General features: G+C 44.3%; 1 protein-coding gene across 1 annotated transcript in view; it reads left to right on the top strand.

Moving 5' to 3' along the window:
* The window catches only part of LOC122823972 (SH3 and multiple ankyrin repeat domains protein 2-like), a 164,281-nt gene that overhangs the window by 36,836 nt on the left and 100,933 nt on the right, over window positions 1-26,512 (top strand). The window contains exons 3-6 of the mRNA XM_044104088.1: window positions 8,781-9,008; window positions 13,059-13,262; window positions 16,671-16,742; window positions 21,718-21,826. Of these exons, the coding sequence (XP_043960023.1) occupies window positions 8,781-9,008; window positions 13,059-13,262; window positions 16,671-16,742; window positions 21,718-21,826 (613 nt within the window). The remainder of the gene's footprint in view (window positions 1-8,780; window positions 9,009-13,058; window positions 13,263-16,670; window positions 16,743-21,717; window positions 21,827-26,512) is intronic.

The following is a 26,512-nucleotide window of genomic DNA, read 5'->3' as shown; positions in this document are numbered from 1 at the left end:
CTGCTGCTGAAGCTAATTAGTGATGATTAACTCAGAGTTGGACAAAGTTGTTTTTCTCCTGTTGATCTGCCTCTTCATCCCGTCAGTCACTCTGTCTTCTATTTACAGATAATTACTGGTAATTTTGTTCATAAACTGCAGGAAAGTGGGTCAGTCTTTACTAAACCTGGGAGTTTGGCAGCTTATCTGTCAAACTGGAAAGTTTCAGGTCTTAAAGTAAAGATGGAACAAAGTTCTTTATATTTCCAGATGTGCTGGAATAATTTAATTTAATAGGATTTCTACTGAGAGAAGAGGAACTATTTGTGTGCATATTGATTTATCTGAAATGTAAAACATATTTAGTTTTTATTTAAGTGATGAATGCAGATGTAGGTTCCTCCAGGTGATGTTTAACTGCAGCGCCACCTTCAGGTGGAGTTCCTCAAGGCTCCATCCTGGGTACTGTTCTGATTTTACAAACAAAACTGACTTCATTTCATTTGGACAAACTGAGACTAAAACTCACCTGGATTCTTTTGTTGGGCCTCGATTTCATAAAACCAGTTTCCTGTTAAATCCTTTGTGTCATTATTTTAGTTCTTAAAGGAGGAAAAACATAAAACGTGTTGAGTTCTGTGGTTTGTTATTCATAATGTTCCACTGCATCAGGACTGAGTCCATTACCTTTAGTCATTTACTGCTTATGTTTTAAATATTGGAGGAAATTTAAATAATTTGAGAGCCACAAAAAGGTTCATATTAACCAAATTAATCAGAAAATAGGTACAGTCAGTTTCACTTTCATTTTAAGCATCCTGCATACTGAGGTGAGTGAATCGTCATGGTTTGAAATCGATTAATTTGATCAAGAGGTCGTTGCTTCAAAGTGTTGCTGCAGCTTTATTTCGTGGAACTTCATGTGGGAGCAAAGATGCATAACCTGAAGATTAAGATTGTGTCCCGAGGCACCCTGAGGCGTCCCAAGACGTCCCAAGGCATCCTGAAACGAGGCGCCCTGAAACGTCCTGAGATGTTCTGAAACGTCCTGAAACGTCCCAAGGCGCCCTGAAACACCCTGAGGCGTCCTGAAACGTCCCGAGGCGTCCTGAGACGTCCCGAAGTGCCCTGAGACGTCCTGAAACGTCCTGAGGCGTCCTGAGGCATCCTGAGGCATCCCGAGGCGCCCTGAAACGCCCTGAGGCGTACTGAGACATCCTGAGACGTCCTGAGGCGCCCCGAAGTGCCCTGAGGTGCCCTGAGACGTCCTTAAACGTCCTGAGGCATCCTGAAACGTCCTGAAACGTCCTGAGGCATCCCGAGGCGCCCTGAGGCGTCCTGGAAACCTTGGAAACAGATTTTAAGAGGATTCTTCCAGTTGGAGGTGTTTCAGCTCCTCCTCCTACGCCGCTGTTGTTGCTATGTGATGAAACTTTAACCCCTTCCTCTGTTGCCAGAGTTACAGGACTAAAGATGTAACCTTTACATGAGACGACAACCACCTTCCACAGGATGAAGGCAAGCTTTGGCTCTCGGGATGAATTACATCTTTATTATGTTTAGAATGAATAATTGAAGACAGCGAACACTAAAACTGCAGCAAGGAAAGGACCAAACAATAACCTAAGAACAGAAGAAGAGGTTTAGTGTTTAATATAGATGTGCAAAAAGCTTTGTTGTCACAATACATTTAAGAAAAACTCCTCTGATTCTTCCTAAACACAATTTTAACACATAATAAATATTGCATGCAGTATCTGGTGCTGATTAAATTTTCAGTCTTCCAGCAGCAGCAGCTCTCCTGCTTTCCCTCAATTTACCTGAATAAAACCCTCCAGCTGGATCGGATCAGAGTGAGACCTCCTGGAAGTGTGTGCAGAAAACGTCATTAAGCTGCTCAAAGTGAAGATCTGCAGCTTCTGCTCGTCTTTGTGCTGCTGAGTCGTTGTACCTGCAGGGGGCGATGTGTTGGAGCCGACACGTTCCTGCCTCTGAAAGATCTGGGTCACACTACTGTACATTTTTACTCTGCTGTCATGCAAACAGATGCTTCAGATTCCCGTCAGGGTTTGCATTTCACTGGGCTTTCATCATGATGCGGCTGCAGAGCAGCAGGAAGAGCAGCGCCAGTCATGAAGATCAACTGCGAACGAGTCCAGAGGGAAAACAGAGCAACAGTTTAAAACAAGATACTATAATCAGAATAAAGTTGTAGCAAAGCAAGAATAGTTATGTGCCAATAAAATCAAAATATTATGAGAACAGTCATCATGATATGAGAATAAAAATATTACCAGAATAAATCTGTAATATTACAAAAATACAGTCAAAATGATGAGAATAAAGTTGTAAAAATATAAACAATTCATAATAATATAGAGATTGAAGCTGTAAGATAATATAATGTAATAATACAAGAATAAAGTCACAATATTAGAATAATGTCAGAATGTTGAGCGTCTCTGAAATCATAACTTGTTTAATAACTTGGAGACTAAATCTGCGTTCTAACTTTCACTTCACTGTAAATGTATATAAATTATGTAAATGAGTGTTTTACAGTTCAGTCAGTTTATAAAAACATTTCAGATTCAAATGAATATCTGCGAACAAAGACTCAGTCTCTAATGCAGAGACAGTTTAATGTTTTATGCTTCACATAAACCAGAACGTTTCTTAAAACCTGATGAATATTATTTAAAGTTTCATAAATTAATAGATAAAAGGCAATCTGCATAAAATCTTTGGGTTTCTGCATCACTTTGTCTGATTTCCACTGTAAACGTCCCAGTTTGTGGAAGAGTCACTGATAATGAGTTAAAGTAAAATAAACTAGTTAGTCTGATTTAACTCACCTGTTAGTTTATTATCACTCAATAAAGTCACTTTAGGTTTTTTCTTTCATTTCCAACATTCACTAAACTAAAAAAATCAGAAAACATTTTGGTTGATAAAAGTTTCTGGAGCAGCAAACACACATCAGATGAGAACTTTGGAGCCCGTTTGTGTTTTTGAGCTGACCTTTGACCTGACCTTTGACCTGACCTTCGTCTGATGAGGCTTTGTGTGTTTTTATTTGAATTCCTCCTGGTTTTAAACAGTGAAATCTATGATAATAGTGCAAAGAGAAACATAACGAGACGAAGAAACCCAGGACATTTCTGCGTCACTGGTTGCCATGGCGATCCTCTTCTTTTTCTGGGGAGCTCTTGGGCGCTTAAAGGGATAATTCATCAGTAAAACAAGAAGCTCTGTGAAAGCGGATCAGAGCCGGTCAGAACCTGCAACACGTGAACATGTTTCTGTTTCCACAGAGAATCAGATTCTTCAGCTGCAGTGGAAGAAACGTTCAAATCAAAGTTCAAAGTTCAGGTGTGGCTCATCGCCTGCAGCAGCAGGACACAATCTGGAGACCATAGATCTACGCTGAGAGGCATAGACTGTTCCTGTGGAGAAAACTGGCATCATCTAGTTCTGGGTTTTACTTTGATTATTTTGAGCTTTTTATTATCAACGGAGCAGAAAATCATCACTGAATATGATGTAAAAATTAAAACTGTAAAGTATGAATGAGCCACTAAGCTGGAATCAAATCTCCGTTATATTCACGTTATTGTATGTGGAGTTATTTTCTAAATGTTTTTTACTAAAATGTTTCCAAAAATACTTTAATGTTTAGTTAAGGAGGTGGATATTTTTAAAATTATCGGTTTATTTCTTTGATAACCTAAAGAACAAAATAATGTTTCTAATTAAAAGGAGCAGACTAAATTATTTAAATATTACTGGAAGAAAACTCATTTTAAGTCTTTAAAATGACAGATTTTTACTTTTTCGGTCTGATATTTGCGTTTGCCAGAAGGCGGCCTGCCTCGTCTCTGTGTGACGTTGGAAGGTTTTAAATCAGAAAACGTCTGAATCAACATCCTGTTGGTTCAGAAGAGAAAAACGAGCTGAGCGTCTGCACACAGAGAAAAACCCCACAGATCTGCGTCCTTTGTGCCGAGTTTTCCTTTCTTTCCCTAAATGCCTCATTTAAATGACCTGAACTTTAAAAACTGATTCTATAAAATTCTCCAGGAAAGAAACAACCAGAACTTCTCCTTCGTGCCTCACAGAGTTAGATTTATGGTTTTAACTGTCCGGTTATTCCAGTCAATCATCTGGATTTGATCATTATCAAACAAAACCTGCTTTTCATAAAGATCTGCTCAACAAATCTGACATCAGACGAAGGTCGTTCTGTTTCTGGATTCTGCAAATCAAATAATGAACCGAGTCTGAAGCTTTGGTTCCTTTGGTCCACAGAGACGTGAACTCATCGATGTTTGCAGACAAAGAAAACATTAATTCTGCTTTAATGGCTCTGAGCTCCAACTGCAGGCGTCAGCCTCACCGCTGTTCAGACAAAACAGTTTCTGTCAGAGGTTTGACAGAACGTCGCTTTTCTGCTCTTATTTCACACATGAACACACACACACACACACACACACGCACACACACACACACACACACACACACACACACACACACCTACACACGCACACACACACACCCACACACACACACACACACACACACACACGCACACACACACACACACGCACACACACACACCCACACACACACACACACACACACACGCACACACACACACACACACGCACACGCACACACACACACACACAAGTCAAAGGAAATTACTGTTTTCATTACTGAGCTCTGGACACTCTGATGTCTGAAAACCTCTAGAAAGTCACAAAAAGGTCTTTTTATCTTTCCAATTACACCTCAGAATGACGGAGAGACGTTGAAAGGAAAATTAATCCAGCGATGAGAGATGGACTCTGAAGCAGAGCAGCTCATAATTACATGCATCAAATTTAATGAAAGGAGCAAAGGAAGTGCTGGTGAGGCGTGATGGAGATCTCCTCTGTCTGCTGATCCTGCTGGACCTGACAGCAGGCAGAGTCTCGGTGAATGAGGCTGATCCGCTCCGGTTCTGGACTGCAGCAAACTCCTGAAAACTGTCGTGTCTCAGAAAAGGAGGCTGAGCTCAGAGACTGCATCAGATGTTTCAGTGCATGAGAAAATTTCTTCCCTGAAACGCTCGTCTTGTTTCTTCACTCTTGGAAAGTAATCCCAGAGATGCGTTCAGGGTTCTGGTGGTTCTGGTGGTTCTGGTGAGACGCAGGAGAAATATTTTATCCAGAGTTTTCAGGTCCAGATTCAGACACTGGAGTCAAACAGAACAGACTTCCCAGTTAGCTAGCAGCTAAATGATAATATCAAAATAAATTTGCTTAATTAAAACCCGGCCATCCGATAAGAGGTTTCTGCACCAGTATCAGGTGTTTTGGTTTTAGTTTTGTTTGTTGTTTTGTGGCTGAATTGAAGTTAGTGTGTTCCAGGCGTCATTCTGCAATGGAAAGACTTTTTCTGTCACGTGATCAACAACCAGGACGTAGTTGGATGTTGGTGCTGCAAGTTTTTAATCACTTATCGAGTGATTTTAACTGTTTCAAAGTATTTTTCCAGTATAAATGAATTCTGTGTTCATTCTGGCCAGAACTTTCCTCTGGACGAGCAAAACTTTAATATTTTTACTCTTCATCCTTTAATGTTATTTTTATGTAGCAGAAAAATAAAAAGTGCCGTTTTTCCTCCACTGCGAAACATTGAAGGTTTTTCTTCACTTAATCTTGAGATGTGTCTTCGTCGTTCCTGGTTGAAATTACACCTTATCGATGCAGCAGGTACCGGTTGCCATAGATACAAAAAATACTCCATTGATTTACCCTCATGTGAGTCCATTTTAATCAGGTTCTGATCACTGTCAGCGGGTCCGGCTCCACTGCTCGTCCAAACAGAACCGCTCCTGTTAACACCAACACACACTCACCCAGAGTGACTGTAATTGGCCCCCTGCTGATTGCAAAAGTATTCAGGAAAATTATACACATTACAGGATGAAGTCCTCAGCTGGAAGCCGGAGCGGAAAGGTGCAGAAATCTCCAGAAGAGGCTCTTCAGGATGAAAGGAGGCAGTAATTTTCTCAACAACTTATAATAACTCACATGTTCACCTTTTTTCCTTTTTCTCTTATTTTTCATCTGGTTCTGAATTCAGAGGAGGGAAGCTGAAGCGTTTGTCTCCTGATCAGACAGAAACTGCAGCATCAGTGACCTTCCTGTTATCAGACAGCAGGTACAGCTGATGATGTCACGGCGTCGGCCTGAGCAGCGTCTCATCCTCTGCTTTCTGTCAGCTCGGTGTTCACCGATTCGCTGGCATCAGTTCAACACCAACAATGTTTCTAACAGGCAATTTGCTGCAATTACACAGTAATAACACCATTATTACTACTGCTTATTAGAAACACCAAAGGTAAATCCTGCAGCTCATAAAATGTTTGCATTTTGTTCACACTGAAAGCCAGACGTTTCTGCTCAACAGACCATTTCCACTGGATTTGCTACATCTTCACATCCAGAACCGATAAAGTCCTGGGTCGGTTCTGGGTGTTTCCGTCCAGTTTAGATTCATCTGGAAGAGGAAACTTGTTGGACGAATCAGATCCCCTCTGCTGGGAAGCAACCAAACAGACTGACTGCATCAGTTCGCTCCCTCTCCTCCCAAACTGTTTGAATTTATTTCCTCTTGCACAGATTTTCTCTCCTGTTTGCGTTTACACAGAAATCCTCCCATTGTTTTTACTACCAACAATCCCAACCTGCAGAAAGTCATCAGCTGAGTTTCCGCGACCAACGTGTGTAAAACTTTAATATTTCACTAATGGCGGCTTTGCAAACACCAGACAATAGAGAGTCAAGTAGCTAAAGACATTTCAGTATTTAAAAATCGCTTTAGAACATTAGAAATGCTCTATGGGAAAATCTGCAAAAAGTCTAAGATCCACTGTCCATCATTCCTGGTGGGACCCAGAGAGACCCAGAGGGACTCAGAGGGACCCAGAGGGACCCAGAGGGACCCAGAGGGACTCAGAGGGACCCAGAGGGACCCAGAGGGACCCAGAGGGACTCAGAGGGACTCAGAGGGACCCAGAGGGACCCAGAGGGACTCAGAGGGACCCAGAGGGACTCAGAGGGACCCAGAGGGACCCAGAGGGACTCAGAGGGACCCAGAGGGACCCAGAGGGACCCAGAGGGACCCAGAGGGACTCAGAGGGACCCAGAGGGACCCAGAGGGACCCAGAGGGACTCAGAGGGACTCAGAGGGACCCAGAGGGACTCAGAGGGACCCAGAGGGACCCAGAGGGACCCAGAGGGACTCAGAGGGACTCAGAGGGACCCAGAGGGACTCAGAGGGACCCAGAGGGACCCAGAGGGACCGGTTCCCCGTTGAACTCTTGACCTTTCTGCTTCCTGTTTTATGACAGTTTGCAGTTATTGGTTCTGGTCTGAAACGTCCCATAAAGCTTCAGAGATCTGTGAATGAAGGCAGTTTGAAGCGACAGATTTGGGCCGATCAGAACAACGACACATTCAGTGACTGAAGAGCCCACTTCACCTGGAAAAACCTTCATTGTTCACATGTAGCAGCTGACGTCAGTCATCAGTGAGGATTGTACTGAATGAAACCTGGAGAGGTTTTCTGCTAACGGTCCTGATATCAGAGATGTGCTGAGTGTTTCTTCTGAGGGGAGAAGAAAAGCTTTGAGGCAGTTTCTCCATATTTCCAGGGAGTCGTGAACGTCGTGTTCCTGACCTTTACCTTCAGCCATGGCTCCGTTTTGTTTTCAGGATTTATCCGTCAGGATCCCAGAGCAGGAAAAATAGTAAAACCAGCAAAAATGTTGTTTTCTCTGAGATTCTATAAAACAAAAGATCACAAGTCATTAGATTTTACTGAGAACTGGAGCTGATATTTTAGAGCATTTACTTTCCAATGTCTCACATCCTGAAGGATTCAGGTTGAATTTTTCTCCAGATCTGAAACTCACTGATTGAGTTCAGTGATCATCCAGGTTTCACATTCAGGCTATTTTAGAAGTTTCTCTCCTGCAGGTCGATGATGAAACGACAGCTGAGAGCTGTGACTGATGAGCCGCCGGCAGATTCATCTTCTGACCCATAAATCACCCGATGCCTCGGATCAGGAGGAGGCAAGTCTGCAGGTTGCTCTAGGTTGCTGTTGATTGCTGCATTTTGCTGCTGGTTGCTGTAGATTATTGCTTGTTGCTGCTATTTGATGCAGTTTGCTGCAGGTAGCTGTTGATTGCTGCAGGTTGCAGGTTGTTGCAGGTTGCTGCATTTTCTGCAGGTTGCTGTAGGTTGCTGCAGGTTGCTGCATTTTTCTGCAGGTTGCTGTTGATTGCTGCAGGTTGCAGGTTGTTGCAGGTTGCTGCATTTTTCTGCAGGTTGCTGTAGGTTGCTGCAGGTTGCTGAATTTTCTGCAGGTTGCTGTAGGTTGCTGCAGGTTGCTGCAGGTTGCTGTAGGTTGCTGCAGATTGCTGCAGGTTGCTGCATTTTCTGCAGGTTGCTGCATTTTGCTGCAGGTTGCTGTAGGTTGCTGCAGGTTGCTGCATTTTCTGCAGGTTGCTGTAGGTTGCTGCAGGTTGCTTGCAGATGCAGTTTCTCACTCAGGAGTGGTAATGCAGAAAAGCATCCATTCAGGTCTTCAGTCTTTGTTTCTCTTCAGGGAGTTTCAGACGGAGGAGGATCAACTAACAGCTGCTGTATTTTGTGGCAACTGAAGCCGTTTTAATGGCAGCAGAGGGAATTGCTCCGTTTAATGAACTGACCTCTGTTCCCCTCTGTTCCCCTCTGGTTCCGGTCCAGATGAATCCGCCGGGCCTGCTCAGCATGCCCCGGAGCCCCACCTCTAGCGAGGATGAGATGGCCCAGAGTTTTTCTGATTACTCTGACGACGGCGCCTCCGACAGCTCCCGGGAGGAAACCATCTACGAGACGATAAGAGCGACCGCCGAGCCGCCGCAGAACCACATGGACGACCTCCAGTCCAACTCGCTGGTGATCCGGGTCCTCATCCCCGACCTGCAGCAGACGGTGAGCGGCGGTCAGGATTTATGGCTCCACACTGAAACAGAAACTGTTTATTTTTAAACATGAACTCCAGGGAGGCTGAAGGTTGTTTCTGTCCAGTTCTGAATGTTTTGCATCATTTTCCTTTCATAATAAAATGCTCTAAATATTCTCAGCAGCAGTTATTTATCTTGGCTGCTTTCAAAAAGCAAAAATAGAAGAAAATGAATATTTAAAATATAATCCAGGGTGATTAATGCTCCTGTTCTTCACCTCCAGATGTTCTGTTGTTGTGGATCAGTTCATCCGTTCTCCAGACTTTCAGGCTTTCATGGTTTTTAGACTTTTGCTGCTTTTTCTCTCAGTTTGCAGCTTGGAGCCGTTTGTCTCTGACCTGCACACACACACACACGCACACACACACACACACACACACACACACACACACACACACACACGCACACACACACACACACACACACACACACACACACACACACACACACACACACACACACACACACACACACACACACACACACACACACACACACACACCTGCCCTGTTACCTTTGGACAATAAAATGTCCTTCTGAATCTTTTCTTCTTTCGTTTTGTTGATTTTATTTATGGATTTTAGAGTCTGTATCATTTCTTCTTCTCCCCAGTTTAGCTCAAAAACAAAACTTTTATTTTCACAGATGGGAATTTTTGCCCTAAATGTCCCAAATAGCTGAAGACTTGGTAAATAATGATGATGGATGTTTAATCTTCAGCTCTGGGTTCAGATATGACTCATGTCCAGTTTATCTGCTGGAGATAAAATTATGAAGTTTGGAGTCTTATTTTTAATTCCACTCAGTCAGATGCCAAACTAAATAGAACCTGTTAGTTTGAACATTTCCCTACAGTTAGTGTGATTTTGGTTTTATGCTAATTAGTTAATATTAATTTGTATTTGGTTTTATTGATTATTATTTTATATTGGCTGGTTGAGTCGTTCTGCTCTGCAGGAGGATCCCTGGTTCTCCGTTGTCTTGACGATGCTGATGGGTTTTAATGTTTGGCTCTTTGGCATTTCAGCGCGTTCAGTCACGTCTTAAACAAACTGGTGTAGTTAAAGTAAAGGGTCGTGTGAGTAAAACTGATGTTTTTCCAGATGGTAAAGCGTTTTTTTTGTTTGCTGTCTCACATGTTTGCGGTTTTTATCTCCCAGTTGAATCACAGTTCACTGCAGCTGCCTCCTTTCAGCTTCTTCTTTCCTCCTGATCTCTGAGTTAAACACGACTGAGAAACATTCAACAGAAATAAAAAACAAGAAAATGTGAACAAATCCACTTTCCTTTGTTCATCAGAAGTTATTTTTCCAGCACTGATAAACATCTCTAATTAGTCCTCTCCCCGTCTCTCTTCATAGAAACGTAACTTCTGGCCATTCGGATGCTGATGCTAATTATCGGTTTCTGAAAGATACTCCTGGGTTTTTTTCCTAAGTTGTCACATTATTTTCTCACCTCTTTGTGTTCAGATGTGAAGACTTTAATGAGGTGTGACCAACAGGATCCACGTTGCCTCGTTTCCCCGATGAAACGCAGAAGAGTGTGAATCATGAGTGGGAGACATGTGGTGTAGTTTTTAATTTTCATGCCAAGTGAAATGTCTGATCGTAAGCAGAGGGGAGCGAAGGGGGAAGCTTTTGTTTTTTCAGATGGTAAAACTGGAAGGCATTTATTACGTCACACTGTCTGCATGTTGCTGCAGCTCTGGTTTGGACGGGTTCTGGGTTTGGACGGGTTCTGGGTTTGGACGGGTTCTGGGTTTGGATGGGTTCTGGGTTTGGACGGGTTCTGGGTTTGGATGGGTTCTGGGTTTGGATGGGTTCTGGTCTTTGGGATGGAAAAATGCTTCATCCTGCCTGAGAGCTCTCAGGGAAACCTTGTTTTCCACATGGATGCTGTTTTTCCTTTCACATCTTTTCACTCTTGTTGTGAAACCTAAAAGTACAGAGACACACACACACACACACACACACACACACACACACACACACACACACACACACACACACACACACACACACACACACACGTTAGCAGCTGCTACAGAGACCTGAGAAAAGCGTTTCTGTAAATAACAGTGGAGTGGTTTGTGTTGGTCTGCGCTGACCTTGAGGTGACCTCCTGAAGCTCCTGAAGCTCCTGAAATCAGCGCGGCGGTGAAGATTTGTTGAGTAAAACATGTTTTATGAACACATGTGCTGTGCGCTGCTTCACATGTACGCTCTGACCTCAGCAGGAAGTGGATCCATCCACTCAGGAATCTGCTGAATAATTCAGGCAGCATGAACTCTGCAGCATCTGACTCCAGCTCCAGCTGCCATCAACTCATGCAGCTGTTTTCTAGATTTTGTGTTTTCACAGATGATCAAACCTTTTATAACTGCTTCAGATCTCCGTTGTGTTTTGAGTTGCATAAGCCAACGCACCACTTCAGGTTTAGGTTTGTCTGTTTGTCTCACACTGCAAAGAATTTCAGGCAAGTCAAAGAAATAACTATTAATTTATCTATAGAGAATTAGATTTTAGTAAATCTTACAGCTCGTAGCTGAATCTGAGCAGACTAAACTATGCAGACACTCTGTCTGCACTGATGAAGGTGCATTAAACCTCTGATCTTCTCCCTGGTCTGTGTTGGTTCCTCAGTCTTCCTGCTTGTTCTCTAAAGATCGGCTGAGACTTTAATGGAAACGGCTGCAGAATAAATCAGCTGATGAAACTCAGAGCTTCATTTTTCAGATAACTGGTTGCACCTGATTTTATTTAGGAGTTTCAGAATGAAGGGGATCAATTATAAATACCTGCCACACTTTATATGTCCTTTCACTTAACAACTGTTAATCATTATGAGTTGGTCTGTCAGGTAAAACTGATCCAGTCCTTAAATCTGATAACTTTGTTTCAGTGTCTGCAGTTTTACTGCTGGTTACTTTATTTAATCTCAACGCTAAAGAGGTTCATCTTTTTAAAGTTTCGCTTTTTGCAGGTTTCTAAACTCCAGTTCTGTCCTCCACACTGAGCGCTGCTACCTGATTTCATAGAAAGCCTGTCCATTAAACCCTAAAGCGTGTCTCTGATGAAGCTGCTGTTTGTGTCTGAGTCGGAAACAACAATGGAAAGCGATTTAAATTTACACCTCTGTCCCGACCCGACCGGATCCAGACATCTTCTTCTGTCCTCGTGGTCTGCCCACTTCCTGCCAGGAGATGGGATTATCCCGGCGGCTCGTCCCTCCAGACGCGTCCAGCTGGAGACGCTCCTGAATGCCGCTAATCCTCCCGCATCCAGGCAGGAAGCCGCCATTGTCTGTTTGTTTCACCTCGAGCTGAAAACTGGACCGGCAGTGGGCCAAGAGGTTCTGTCAGTTACACCCTTACTGACCCGTCCGTCTCTGGCTCCGCTCACAGGAACTGGGACTGGGTGGACGTGTTAACTGGTCCTACTGGGCCTCACACTGCAGAAACACTAAATATTACCAAGAATTTGTGTCCATTTTGTCGTGAAAATGTCTCATTATTCTGACATTAAACAAAACTGTGACGGTTTATTATTGACAGAAACAAAGGGAAAACATTGCTGCCTAAAAACTTTGGGATCAATCACAGAAATTTCCAAGAAAGAATTTCTAGGAAATTTCAGAATTTTAAAAGTTTTAACTTTTGAAACCCAGAAATTTCTAAGTTTTTATTTTCTAGAAATTTACATGGGAAATGTTGGAAGTGAAATAATCAGTGGAACTTGAATTTTTTCATCAATATTAAGGAATTATTGATTTAAAAGAAGCTCAATTATCCTCCTGAAAAGTTACTTGTTAGATAGTTTTGTCTTAATTAAAGTGAATTAAGATATTTGCAGTAGAAACTAAACACAAATACTTGGTATGATTTTGTAGTTTTGTGAAAAGGATTTTGCTCCGTTACAGATTTCTTCTATTTTTCATTCCTGTTTATTTTAGCTGAATTTCTGATATTGAATTATCGGTGTTCTTTGTTATGTTTCTCCTGCGGGTCGCTGTCAGAAATGCATGCGGTTCAACCCGGACGCGACGGTCTGGATCGCCAAACAGCGCATCCTGTGTTCGCTCAACCAGACCCTGAAGGACGTCCTGAACTACGGACTCTTCCAGCCGGCGAGCAACGGGAGGGACGGCAAGTTCCTGGACGAGGAGCGCCTCCTCCGGGAATACCCACAGCCAATCAGCAAGGGCGTCCCCTGCCTGGAGGTCAGCCGCTCGTCCAATCAGAGCTTGACTTTGTAAACCAGTTTAGTTGGTAAAGTTTCTTTGTGGTATTTTAAAAGAAGATATTTCCTCTGAGCATCTCCGTCAGATTTCAAAGTAATTTGCTGATAATTTCTAAGCTAAATGGTTGAAACGAATATAATAGTCCAGAGAAAAACAGACGAAGGCCTTTTGTGGCAGTTTGCTGCGTTTCATTGATGTCAGAGACTGAAGCAGAAATAATGATCATATCCCACAATCCTCTGCGGGTCAGGTCACCGTTTCATCTCCGGTTTGTTAGAAAGTGTCTCCTACACCAATCAGAGTCTCTGAGTAAAAACTTTATTAAAACAGTGAGTGGTTAACAAAAGTCAAAATTAAAAAAAAAGTTAATTTTAAAACAAATCTGATTAAAAACATTTATTTTTCAGAACGTATTTAGATTTTTCTTCTGTTTGTCAGAGCAAAAAATAGAATAAAAAATTATTCTTACATTAAAACACTTTCTCACATTTTGAGTTTGATACAGAATCTATAACTTTCTCTGTATCACTTAAAGGTTGTCGACTCACTCTTCAATCTTCTCTGTTTTTCTTCGTCTGTTTTCATTTTTTAGTAAATTCTTAAGTTTATTTTTTTCTTTTGTGTGTCTTTAAGGGCACTAACAAATAAAATGCATAATTATCACTAATTATGCATGAGGTCTAATGGTTAGCAGAACAACTTTAAGAAATACTTTCAGCAGAGTCTGATAACGAACCGCAGAGCGACTGGCCACGCCCCTTTGGTTCCACAGTCCCAGCCTCACGTTGTGAAAACTCACTCTGTGGTTTTACTGGGTTCAGTTATCTGATCTGTGGAGGCGGTGTGCGGTTCTGTGGTTGTTACTGGGATCTAACTGGACCTGAAGATGAAAATTAAACCTCAAAACTCAGAGCATGAAAAGAACATCTGAGGGTTTATCATGAGACTTGGCATAGATCCCATTCCTTTGATCTTAATGAACATAATCTGGGTTTTCTGACGTGTTTCTTTACAGAAATATATTTCAGATCCTGCTGGGTGAGACGGTGACAACATCATAGATTATAATGTAGATTAGAACAGATGGAGAGAAGATAGAAGGATAAAGGGAAGCAGTAATAAGTTTGCAGTTTGACAGTCATCTCTCATCTGGTAATGTTTTTTCTTTCATAAATCGATAAAATGAAAGTCCTAGTTTTCAGAAACTCCTCAGAGTTTTGTTCCTTCTGAAATATTAAACCCACTAAGCGGTTTGTGTCGTCTCGTTGGGATGAATCGGTGGAAATGTCGCGGCGTGGAGCGTTTCCCAGCTCAGCTCACATCTTATCTCACATCCGCTGCGTTGGCTGATCCAGATTATCCACACAGAGCAGTTCAGCTTCCTCTGCGTTCAGAAGCATCATCCACAGTTCAGCTCTGTTTTAGTCCTCAGAGCGGCTGGAGTCCGACAGCCGACTGCTTTTAATCAAGCCGAAGAACGTTTGAGTTTCAGATTCCCTCAGCAGCAGCAGAGAAATCTTTCATTTGATTATTACCCCCATTACATCTGTAATATTCATCAGACAGATTTGACATTTAATATGATCCTAATCTAACATCCTTTTATCTGAGTCGTGCTGACGTCTGAACCCAAATTCAAGTCAGTTTATTTTTACTCCACCAGGACAGAATTTTATTGCTTTGCAGGTTTAAGGTAGGACTGCTGACATTTTCTGGAAATTTATCATAACTTTGTTAATATTTGTTAAACACACTTGAAGTTTTTGAAATTATTTTCAAAACTGCACAAAAAATATTTACAGCGTGAAATCTGAAAAATAATTTCAAAAGCTCAATTGTAGATCATTTCAGCCCCAAACCGATAATCTCTGTTCCCTCAACCAGATTGCTAATCCCAAACTATCTGCCTTTTAGTTCCTGACTGTTTTGTGAAAGATCTCTGCAGATGGAGAAGTCACACGTCAGTCATGCAAAGTGCAACATTCCTCATTTCTTTACAGGATCGGCAGCAGATAAGCAGCAGCACAAACATTTGTCTCTCCTTTTCTCAAATGAGGAATCAGTTTGAATACAAAACGTTTCCAGAACCCAGGACTCACAGAGATTCGGAACCACAGCCGCTCCAGAGCTTAATACTGCAAACACTGGAAATCTCCTCTAAAAGTGCTGATAACTGATCATCTAATACTTTAAACACCAAATATAGTTTAATATGCATTATCACACCGAGGGGAAACCGTCTCAGCTCCTCCTTTACATCCACAGTTTTTCATGACAGTCAATCATCTCCAAGGAAGAATATGGACTGACTGGTTCACCGCCGTTATCTTGTTATGTAGCATTGTGTGTTTCAGCCCAGGCTGCGTCTTCTTTCAAATATGTTAGATATGGTTTATGGAAAAAATGTGCAAATACACAAATTCTGAAACCCAAACAGGCGGAGCTGCTCTGTGCCGTGTTTAGTCAACTGTGACCGATGGATGTGCAGTTCCACTCCAGATCTGCAGGGGGTGATGTAGCGCCACCTGCTGGTTTTATTCATCATGCTTAGTCCCAAATTCCTGATGTTTGTTGTAACAGGATACAAGAGATTAATGTTCTAGGTCAGTGTTTCCCAATTCCAGTCCTCAGGCCCCCTGCCTGCATGTTTTAGATGTGATTCTATAGCAGAACAGCTGATTCAAATGATTGCATGACATCTTCTGCAGCTAGCAAGTCCTGCAGGAGCCTGTTAATCACCCAAAGATTCAATCCAGGTGTGGCAGAAGGGAAACACCTAAAACATGCAGGCAGGGTTTGAGGACTGGAATTGGGAAACACTGTTCTAGACAAATCACACAGATGAGTTATTAAACTGAAACAGAAATCAATTAACCTTTGAAGTGGGAAGTTGGATTTGACCCAGAGCCGCTTTGGGTCAGAACCAATGACCCACCCAAAGGGGAGACTTGATGGTAAGAAGAAGAAGCTTTAAATGAATGAGGTGTTTTGCAGTAAAGCTGCTGGTGGAGAAAAGAGTTCAGCTCAACTTAATGAGCAGAGAATCAGTAGAACCGTTTGGACTGAGGTGGAAATCAGTCTGAACCAGTTTGGACTCTTAACTGGAGGAACGGGAGAGATTACTGAACTCTGAACAGGAAGATAAAAGTCACTGGAAGGATTTTTCAAACCGCCGGTTCGTTTCAGAGGCAGAGCAGTGATGTTAGATTTTAGAAACTGTCTTTATCTCGTCGTTTTGCAGGTTTTCTCATGTCAGTCAGTGAAGTGATGCTGATTTCTACAGATGAGCAATTTCCACTTCTAGTTTGAGGGAAGGTTATTTACCACAGATCAGTGACCATGAACACAGGCCAGTTGAAGATGTTTAATCATTTTTTCCTCCTTCAGTTTCGCTACAAGAGCAGAGTCTACAAACAGCCCAACATTGATGAGAAGCAGATCGCCAAACTTCATACAAAGGTAAGGATGGACGCTTCACTGTGTTTCTGTAAAAGTTGTGTTTTTAAAGTTTGCTGCCATCTTGAGAGCCGCAGCAACTGTCAGCTGAAGGTTGAGAGGTAAATAAAGTAATTAATGTTGCCCCAGACAGAGATGTTTACTGCAACTTCGTTTTGGAGGAAAAACAAGAACAGCATGAATCTGTTTTCACTTACTGAAATTATCTTTTCATTTTTACACCCTGCAATTAAATTAGCTGTTGCTAAGTTAGGTTGCTATGCACATTATGGTTTGTTCTGAGAAAAACAAAACAAAGTGTTCTCAATAACAAAAAGATTTGCATCATTCCAAATATCATTTACATCAGAAAGATGAAGAACTGTGAGCTGGTCCCACTGGAGGCCACCGAAAAATCTGAAACATCCGAAACATCCGAAACGTCTGAAACATCCGAAACATCCGAAACATCCGAAACATCTGAAACATTTGAAATATCCGAAACATCCGAAACGTCTGAAACGTCTGAAACGTCTGAAACATCCGAAACATCCGAAACATCCGAAACATCCGAAACGTCCGAAACGTCCGAAACGTCCGAAACGTCAGAAACATTTGAAACATCTGAAACGTCTGAAACATTTGAAACATCTGAAACGTCTGAAACATCCGAAACATCCGAAACGTCCGAAACGTCCGAAACATCTGAAACGTCCGAAACGTCCGAAACGTCTGAAACGTCTGAAACATTTGAAACATCTGAAACGTCTGAAACATCCGAAACATCCGAAACATCCGAAACGTCCGAAACGTCTGAAACATCTGAAACATTTGAAATGTCTGAAACGTCCGAAACGTCTGAAACATTTGAAACATCCGAAACATCTGAAACGTCCGAAACGTCTGAAACATTTGAAATGTCTGAAACGTCTGAAACATCTGAAATATCTGCCTCTCTTTCTACTGTTAGAACATTTTGGATCCATCAGAACTATTTAAAGTTCATACACATTACTAATTAGAGCTCCAGCACAATAGAGACGTCTTTATATTGTTTTATTTATTCAAACTATCGCCATTGCTTCTCCATCGTCGGCCATGTTTGTTTACTCTGATTTGGTGTTGGAGGTTTTGTGAGATTTCCTGTCTGACATCTGAATGTTGGTGAGTGAAATTGGTTCGTGTTGCTAAAACTGTGATGGTCAAATTGTTCTGATATTAACACATATTGTGGGCAGTGCAGCTTTTGGACGTATCCAGCTGTGACCCGGTTCTGCTGGCAGTGGAAGGGAAAGAGAAGCCAAGGAAATATTTTACCAGTTCCAATATAAATGTCTAAAGTTTGTTTTATTCTGTTAATGTCTAAAAGCCACAATTTGTCAGTTGCAGTTTTTTTTTATAAAATAAGAAACGCAGTTAAAATCTCATGTGAATAAGTTTGTTTACATGATAAGTTGTTAAAAACACGCAGCGCCGTCTTCCTCCTACCACTTCCTGTCATCTTCCTCCTACCACTTCCTGTCATCTTCCTCCTACCACTTCCTGTCGTCTTCCTCCTACCACTTCCTGTCGTCTTCCTCCTACCACTTCCTGTCGTCTTCCTCCTACCACTTCCTGTCGTCTTCCTCCTACCACTTCCTGTCGTCTTCTTCCTACCACTTCCTGTCGTCTTCCTCCTACCACTTCCTGTCGTCTTCCTCCTACCACTTCCTGTCGTCTTCCTCCTACCACTTCCTGTCGTCTTCCTCCTACCACTTCCTGTCGTCTTCCTCCTACCACTACCTGTCGTCTTCCTCCTACCACTTCCTGTCGTCTTCCTCCTACCACTTCCTGTCGTCTTCTTCCTACCACTTCCTGTCGTCTTCCTCCTACCACTTCCTGTCGTCTTCCTCCTACCACTTCCTGTCGTCTTCCTCCTACCACTTCCTGTCGTCTTCTTCATGGTTTGTGCCAGCAGTAACATCTGGCTGGTGATCATGTGACTCATGTGATGTAAAAAAATGTTTCCATTAAAGTTTTTCAAAATAAACTAAAGAAACCACATCATCATAGAACCAAAACTTTATTCAAAAAGTGAGTTTTTTCATGATTGGCCTGTTCCTATTCAGCAAATGTATTTTCAAAATGTCAAATTATGCAATTCTATGGTCAACAGAGGGACAGGTAATTCCAGTCTTACAAGAATTAGTTATTGATCCATCTGATTTGATTAGTCAGGCTTAGTGAAAAATCTGTTCATCATCAGCATAACAACAGATATTTGCTTCATCCAGTCAATATTTTTAATATTCCTGGATTAAAGACAGTCAGACCAAACACTGAGGCCTGTGGAACTCCTTCATAAACTGATTCATTATTAACGTGAAGAAGCTGGAACCTTGAATACGAGCTGAAGGTTCAGCTGTTTCCGGCCCTCTGTGGACTCTGCTGCCCCCTGCTGGTGTGATGAGGCAGCACGCGCAGCCAGACATAAAGAAAGATCTCCCACTTCCTCCCACTTCAGTCTGACAGACTCTGGGAAGTGCAATCTGAACACCTCAGACCAGTCTGTTTCACACCCAACGCGCTGCCAGAATGAGACATAAAGAATCACAGATTCCAGTTTCTATGTAAAATCTTCCCTGCTTGGTTGGATTCAGACGGTTTGGGTTCGTTTCTGGTCATTCAAACTTCTAACAGGATGAAATAAGGAGAACAGTTCTTATCCATCTCTCTTGTCCTCTTTTTATATAATTATTTTGAAAATGCTCTTGCCTCCTCCTCCTCCTCCTCCTGCCTCCATCCCTCCTGTATGAATTGAAATGAGTTTCCAGCCTCCTGGTTGTTTGGTTCCAGCTCTGGGCTGCTGTCCTGCAGCCACTGTAATCTTGTTGTGCAGCCAAAGCATAAATGTCTGTGGCAGCTCTCTCCTAGAGGACCTGGTAAAACCGTCTGACAGCAGCTCTAATTTCACATCCGACTGCAGGGAAGAGAGACGGGAAGGAACACAACCAGAGAGGAAAATGAGAAAGGCAAGAGGAGGAAGATGCTCATAAATATGGAACAGGGACATAAATACATACAGTCAAGTTTCCAAAATGTTATTACGGTGAAGAAGTGTTTCTCTGGGATATTTCTGGTTCTAAAAGGTGATATCTTAGCTCAACATTTCCAGGAGCTAATCCTGTTGCTTTGCTGTGTGGTAGAAAGAGAAGCAGGAGCAGATCAGTGTCCAGACTGGCTCCCTGTTGAGGAGACGACACTTTCCTCCTCATTCTGATTCATCAGACCTGCAGAGACACTCAGGGGACCTGTTGGACCGGGACATTAAATAAAACACGGGACACACGCGGGCCGCGAACATGATCCTTTGACATTTCCAGATATTGAACCGCTGATGAGTCACTGCAGCCGTCAGGCTGACGAAAACTGAGTCACTTGGGATGATTCTCTGCTTCCAGAGCAGCGGATAATAAAATAATCAGTATTTACTCAGAGCTTTGTCAGCCAGCTACAACATTCAGGCAACATCTGAACATGTTAGCTCCATACGCTAAGCAGGGCCAGCAGTAAATAAAAATAGATGTTTAATTAAATAAAATATTCTAACATCTTAGTATTCCTCGGTATGAACAGTTCTAGTTAAGGTATGAAACTTTGATAAAACATGATTTTCAACAGTGTCACCATGTCCAGCTCCTGTTCCTGTTCCAGAGTTAAATACAGACGATCTCAGAACCATTTAGAAACTGGAACTGAAACTTATTCACCCAGTTTTTACTGAAGTCATCACTGGAACTATAATAAGTTTCTACCTGCTGATGGACCACAGAGCAGATTTTGAAACATTTTTGTCTTTAATTTCAGACAAAACAAAATCAAATTGCACAAGAAATCATTAAAATAACTTTCAATCTTTTTAATAAAATGTTTTTGTGACGGATTCCAGAGATTCATCGATTCATTCAGTTTATTCCTGATAATCAGCTGCACAGTAAATATTCAGAATCAGAGTAACTGGACCTGCTGGACCTTCTGGACCTGCTGGACCTGCTGGACCTTCTGGACCTGCTGGACCTTCTGGACCTGCTGGACCTTCTGGACCTGCTGGACCTTCTGGACCTGCTGGATGTTCTGGACCTGCTGGACCTTCTGGACCTTCTGGACCTTCTGGACCTTCTGGACCTGCTGGACCTTCTGGACCTTCTGGACCTGCTGGACCTGCTGGATGTTCTGGACCTGCTGGACCTTCTGGACCTGCTGGACCTTCTGGATGTTCTGGACGTTCTGGACCTTCTGGACCTGCTGGACCTTCTGGACGTTCTGGACCTGCTGGACCTTCTGGACCTGCTGGACCTGCTGGACCTTCTGGACCTGCCGGACCTTCTGGATGTTCTGGACCTGCTGGACCTTCTGGACCTGCTGGACCTTCTGGACGTTCTGGACCTGCTGGACCTTCTGGACCTGCTGGACCTGCTGGACCTTCTGGACGTTCTGGACCTGCTGGACCTTCTGGACCTGCTGGACCTGCTGGACCTTCTGGACGTTCTGGACCTGCTGGACCTTCTGGACCTTCTGGACGTTCTGGACCTGCTGGACCTTCTGGACCTGCTGGACCTTCTGGACCTGCTGGACCTTCTTCCTCCTCAGCTTGTTGCTGCTGCAGCTTTTGTTTCTGATCTTTTTCTGCTCTCTCATTCTTCCTGCTCATTCTCTCCGGTCCTTCTGGGAGCTGCTCTCTTATCTATTTTTATCTCACGGCCTGAAAAGAAAGCAGACAGAACCGAGCCGCTCCGTTCTGTCCTGTCCCTGATGTCCGCCCTCCTCCCCGTCCTCCTGTCTGTCCACTCTTATCTGCACATTTAATTCGATTCCACGCCATTTTATACTTTTATGTTTGACCTGTTTTGACCTTTCCTCGTATCTCTAATTGTATTTCAGCCTTTGTGAAAGTCCCAGGTTGGATCCTTTTGTCTCAGCGTTCCGGTTTGATGACCCGTTTGTCCTCTGGTGTGTGCAGGCCAACCTGAGGAAGTTCATGGACCTGATTCAGCAGAACCAGGTGGACAAGGTGGGGAAGCTGCTGGAGCGAGGCCTGGACCCAAACTACCACGACGGTGATACTGGTGGTAAGGCTGTAGGCTGGACCCGAACACAGCAGAGACTCACAGAGCAACAGACTTCTGGAAAAATAAATGGTTCTGGTTCTGGAGGGAAACCCAGACCCAGAAAAACCTCCTCATCCTAGAAACATTTGATCAAAAACCATGATTTCTTTTAAAATGTGATGTTTCCACTGAGCACAGTCAGTTTGCAGTGTTGCAGGAGCAGCTGCTGTCTGTTTCCACAGACGGGCAGCTTCTCCTGCCTGCTGTCAGAAAATCAGAATGAGAGACGATGAGCTGAAATGTTCGAGACTCGACTGTTTGAGACTTTCTACTGAACTGATCGCCCATTTCAGGGAGAGAAACAAAATGTTTGTGCCACTAAATGTTCTATAATTTCTGTAAATAAATGAGGAGTTTAGGCTTTTTCATCCAGCTGATGGTTTAAGGCAGGAAGTATCTGGACCAGATTTTATTAGTTTTAATATTGCTTCCTAAGGTTCTGTCCATGAACACCCAAAACTGGATCCATGATGAGAATCAGAACTTCTGACTGAATCTGGAAACGAGTTCAGCTTTGTGAAAGTCAACAGCTCTAGAGTTGTGACACACAGACAGGACAGACTGAAGCTCCTGGAGCAAATCACCAAGTCTCATCTGAAGTTAGTTTGAGCTTCATCTGGTTTCCTCCTGGGTCGGTTCGGTTCGGTTCTGTAGATGTAAACACAGCGATCCCATTCAGACAGTTTGGTTCTAGTTGGTGGGTTCGCTGTGGTCCAGTTTGTTTTTTATGCTGCTGAGCGAAACGCCACATCAGCGCTGCAGGAACCTGAACCTGATGTGGACCCGGTGAGGCGAAGCGCCGCCCTGCTGGCTGCAGTGAAGCATTTCTCTCCTGAGGAGGTTCCCAGGTGTGAACGAACGAGTTGTGCAGCAGCATCCTCAGAGTTTCCCCACACGGCGGCCCAGGGGCCTGCTGGGTAATGAGCCGAGTCCTGATGTCAGCGCGTTGAGGGGCCAAACGGAGCAGGTGGTTCCTGCGTCCAGAGGAGAAACACAGAGATCCGGACGGACCCTAAACACATCGTCTGTTTTTAAGTCAGTTAACTCGCTGTGCAGGTCAATATTATCAGTTTAAATCAGATTCATTTATTTATTCTGGTCATTTTTAACCTTCTATTCACATTTAAAAAGAAAAAATGCTGAAAAATACAAAGACAAAACAAAAGAGACAAATTAGATCAGAAATGAACAATATTTAAATCACTGTAGATTTCAAAAACACAAAGTGCAAACTGTAGAAGCAAAAGTTTATTATACCTTCACGTTTTATACATAACAGCAGATTCTAAATGTTGCCCAGGTGAAATGTTGCCCAGGTGAAATGTTGCCCAGGTGAAATGTTGCCCAGGTGAAATGTTGCCCAGGTGAAATGTTGCTCAGGTGAAATGTTGCTCAGGTGAAATGTTGCCCAGGTGAGTTGATCAACTCCAGACGTGTTGAAACGTTTCCTCCTTCATCTTGTTGCCTCAGGCAGCCAGAAACTTGCCGCCATCATTTGTTGCTGTAAGAGTTGTTGCCTTCACTCCGGCGCCAAGGCTCATAATTATGTTTCCTAATGGTTATTGAATAATGTGTCAGGAGTGTCGGTGCTCTGCGGCTGAGCAGCGTTGAGTGGAGCGATGAAGGTGAACAGGAGGATGAGGAGCAGTCAGGCTGAGCTGCTGGTGAAATAACGACCTCTGGTCACCAAACTAAACCTGGAGAGCTTCTCAACCAGCGGGAGTAAAATCCACTGCATCCCCCTGCAAACCCTGGTCTCCACTCCGTTAATGAAAAACCAATAATGATCAGTGTAATAACTTTAAACTGACAGAAACAATAAGAAACTAGAACCATTGAATAACACGGAGTGCTTCTCCTTCAACAGACTCCTCTCATTTAGAAACAGCAACTAGAATCCAAAATCCTGGACAATTATGATGGAAGCTGTAAGTTAACATTTTATTGCTCAACGTTTGAGGCAGCTGAGGCAGCTGCAGGAACGGAGCAGATGATTCTGCTCCGTTCCTGCAGCTGCCTCAGCTTTGAATCGTTCAGCAGATCAGAGCTGCAGTCCGACAGTCTTTACCTTTAACATGCAGGTCTGTCGTTTGAGCATCTTAAAGACTCCTGGACATGTGGTCACCTGAAGTTCACATGCGAACGCCCCAGGTTCACATGCAAACGCCACAGGTTCACATGCAAACGCCCGAGGTTCACATGGGAACACCCAGGTTCACATGCGAACGCCCCAGGTTCACATGGGAACGCTCCAGGTTCACATGGGAACGCCCCAGGTTCACATGGGAACGCCCGAGGTTCACATGGAAACGCCCCAGATTCACATGCAAACGCCTCAGATTCACATGCAAACGCCCCAGGTTCACATGGGAACACCCGAGGTTCACATGCAAATGCCTCAGGTTCACATGGGAACACCCAGGTTCACATGCGAACGCCCCAGGTTCACATGGGAACGCCTCAGATTCACATGCAAACGCCCCAGGTTCACATGGAAACGCCCCAGATTCACATGCAAACGCCTCAGATTCACATGCAAACGCCCCAGGTTCACATGGGAACGCCCGAGGTTCACATGCAAACGCCCGAGGTTCACATGGGAACGCCCAGGTTCACATGGGAACACCCGAGGTTCACATGCAAACGCCTCAGGTTCACATGGGAACACCCAGGTTCACATGCGAACGCCCCAGGTTCACATGCGAACGCCCCAGGTTCACATGGGAACGCCCCAGGTTCACATGGGAACGCCCGAGGTTCACATGCAAACGCCCGAGGTTCACATGGGAACGCCCCAGGTTCACATGCAAACGCCCAATGTCCACATGGGAACGCCCGAGGTTCACATGGGAACGCCCCAGGTTCACATGCGAACGCCCCAGGTTCACATGGGAACGCCCAAAGTTCACATGCGAACGCCCCAGGTTCACATGCGAACGCCCCAGGTTCACATGGGAACGCCCCAGGTTCACATGCGAACGCCCCAGGTTCACATGGGAACGCCCCAGGTTCACATGCGAACGCCCCAGGTTCACATGGGAACGCCCCAGGTTCACATGGGAACGCCCCAGGTTCACATGGGAACGCCCCAGGTTCACATGCGAACGCCCCAGGTTCACATGGGAACGCCCCAGGTTCACATGGGAACGCCCGAGGTTCACATGGGAACGCCCAAAGTTCACATGCGAACGCCCCAGGTTCACATGCCCAGTTTCACATGCGAACGCCCCAGGTTCACATGGGAACGCCCCAGGTTCACATGGGAACGCCCCAGGTTCACATGCAAACGCCCGAGGTTCACATGCGAACGCCCGAGGTTCACATGGGAACGCCCCAGGTTCACATGCAAACGCCCGATGTTCACATGGGAACGCCCGAGGTTCACATGGGAACGCCCCAGGTTCACATGGGAACGCCCCAGGTTCACATGCGAACGCCCGAGGTTCACATGCAAACGCCCCAGGTTCACATGGGAACGCCCCAGTTTCACATGCAAACGCCCCAGGTTCACATGGGAACGCCCCAGGTTCACATGGGAACGCCCCAGGTTCACATGGGAACGCCCCAGTTTCACATGGGAACGCCCCAGGTTCACATGCGAACGCCCGAGGTTCACATGCGAACGCCCCAGGTTCACATGCGAACGCCCCAGGTTCACATGGGAACGCCCCAGGTTCACATGGGAACGCCCCAGGTTCACATGGGAACGCCCCAGGTTCACATGCGAACGCCCGAGGTTCACATGCGAACGCCCGAGGTTCACATGCGAACGCCCCAGGTTCACATGCAAACGCCCGATGTTCACATGGGAACGCCCGAGGTTCACATGGGAACGCCCCAGGTTCACATGGGAACGCCCGAGGTTCACATGCGAACGCCCGAGGTTCACATGGGAACGCCCCAGTTTCACATGGGAACGCCCCAGGTTCACATGCGAACGCCCGAGGTTCACATGCGAACGCCCCAGGTTCACATGCGAACGCCCCAGGTTCACATGCGAACGCCCCAGGTTCACATGCGAACGCCCCAGGTTCACATGGGAACGCCCCAGGTTCACATGGGAACGCCCCAGGTTCACATGGGAACGCCCCAGGTTCACATGCGCCCCAGGTTCAGGCCCCAGGTTCACATGGGAACGCCCCAGGTTCACATGCGAACGCCCCAGGTTCACATGGGAACGCCCCAGGTTCACATGGGAACGCCCCAGGTTCACATGGGAACGCCCCAGGTTCACATGGGAACGCCCCAGGTTCACATGCGAACGCCCGAGGTTCACATGCGAACGCCCGAGGTTCACATGGGAACGCCCCAGGTTCACATGCGAACGCCCCAGGTTCACATGTCCATTTGCTCAAATTGATTTCAGTCTTTTCTAGATATTCCATCATTTTTGTTCAGGCCTGTTTTGTTACTTTATTTTTATTTTTTTATAATTTTGTTGAATTAAAAAGCAGAATCAGATTTCCGTTGGATAATTTTCAGAATTTTTTCTCATTATATTTTAATTCAGTTTGAAGTTTTTCTGTTATTGTTTTTTTAACCTCGATCCAGAGTGTTTCCTCCAGACTCTGCTTCCACCTGCAGACTCAAACTCTGAGCCTCTCTTCATGTTTTAATATCTGCTGCTTCTTTTATTATTTATGAGTT

This window comes from Gambusia affinis, linkage group LG02, assembly GCF_019740435.1.
Source record: "Gambusia affinis linkage group LG02, SWU_Gaff_1.0, whole genome shotgun sequence".
Taxonomy (NCBI): Eukaryota; Metazoa; Chordata; class Actinopteri; order Cyprinodontiformes; family Poeciliidae; genus Gambusia; species Gambusia affinis.
This window is presented reverse-complemented; position numbering and strand designations above follow the sequence as displayed.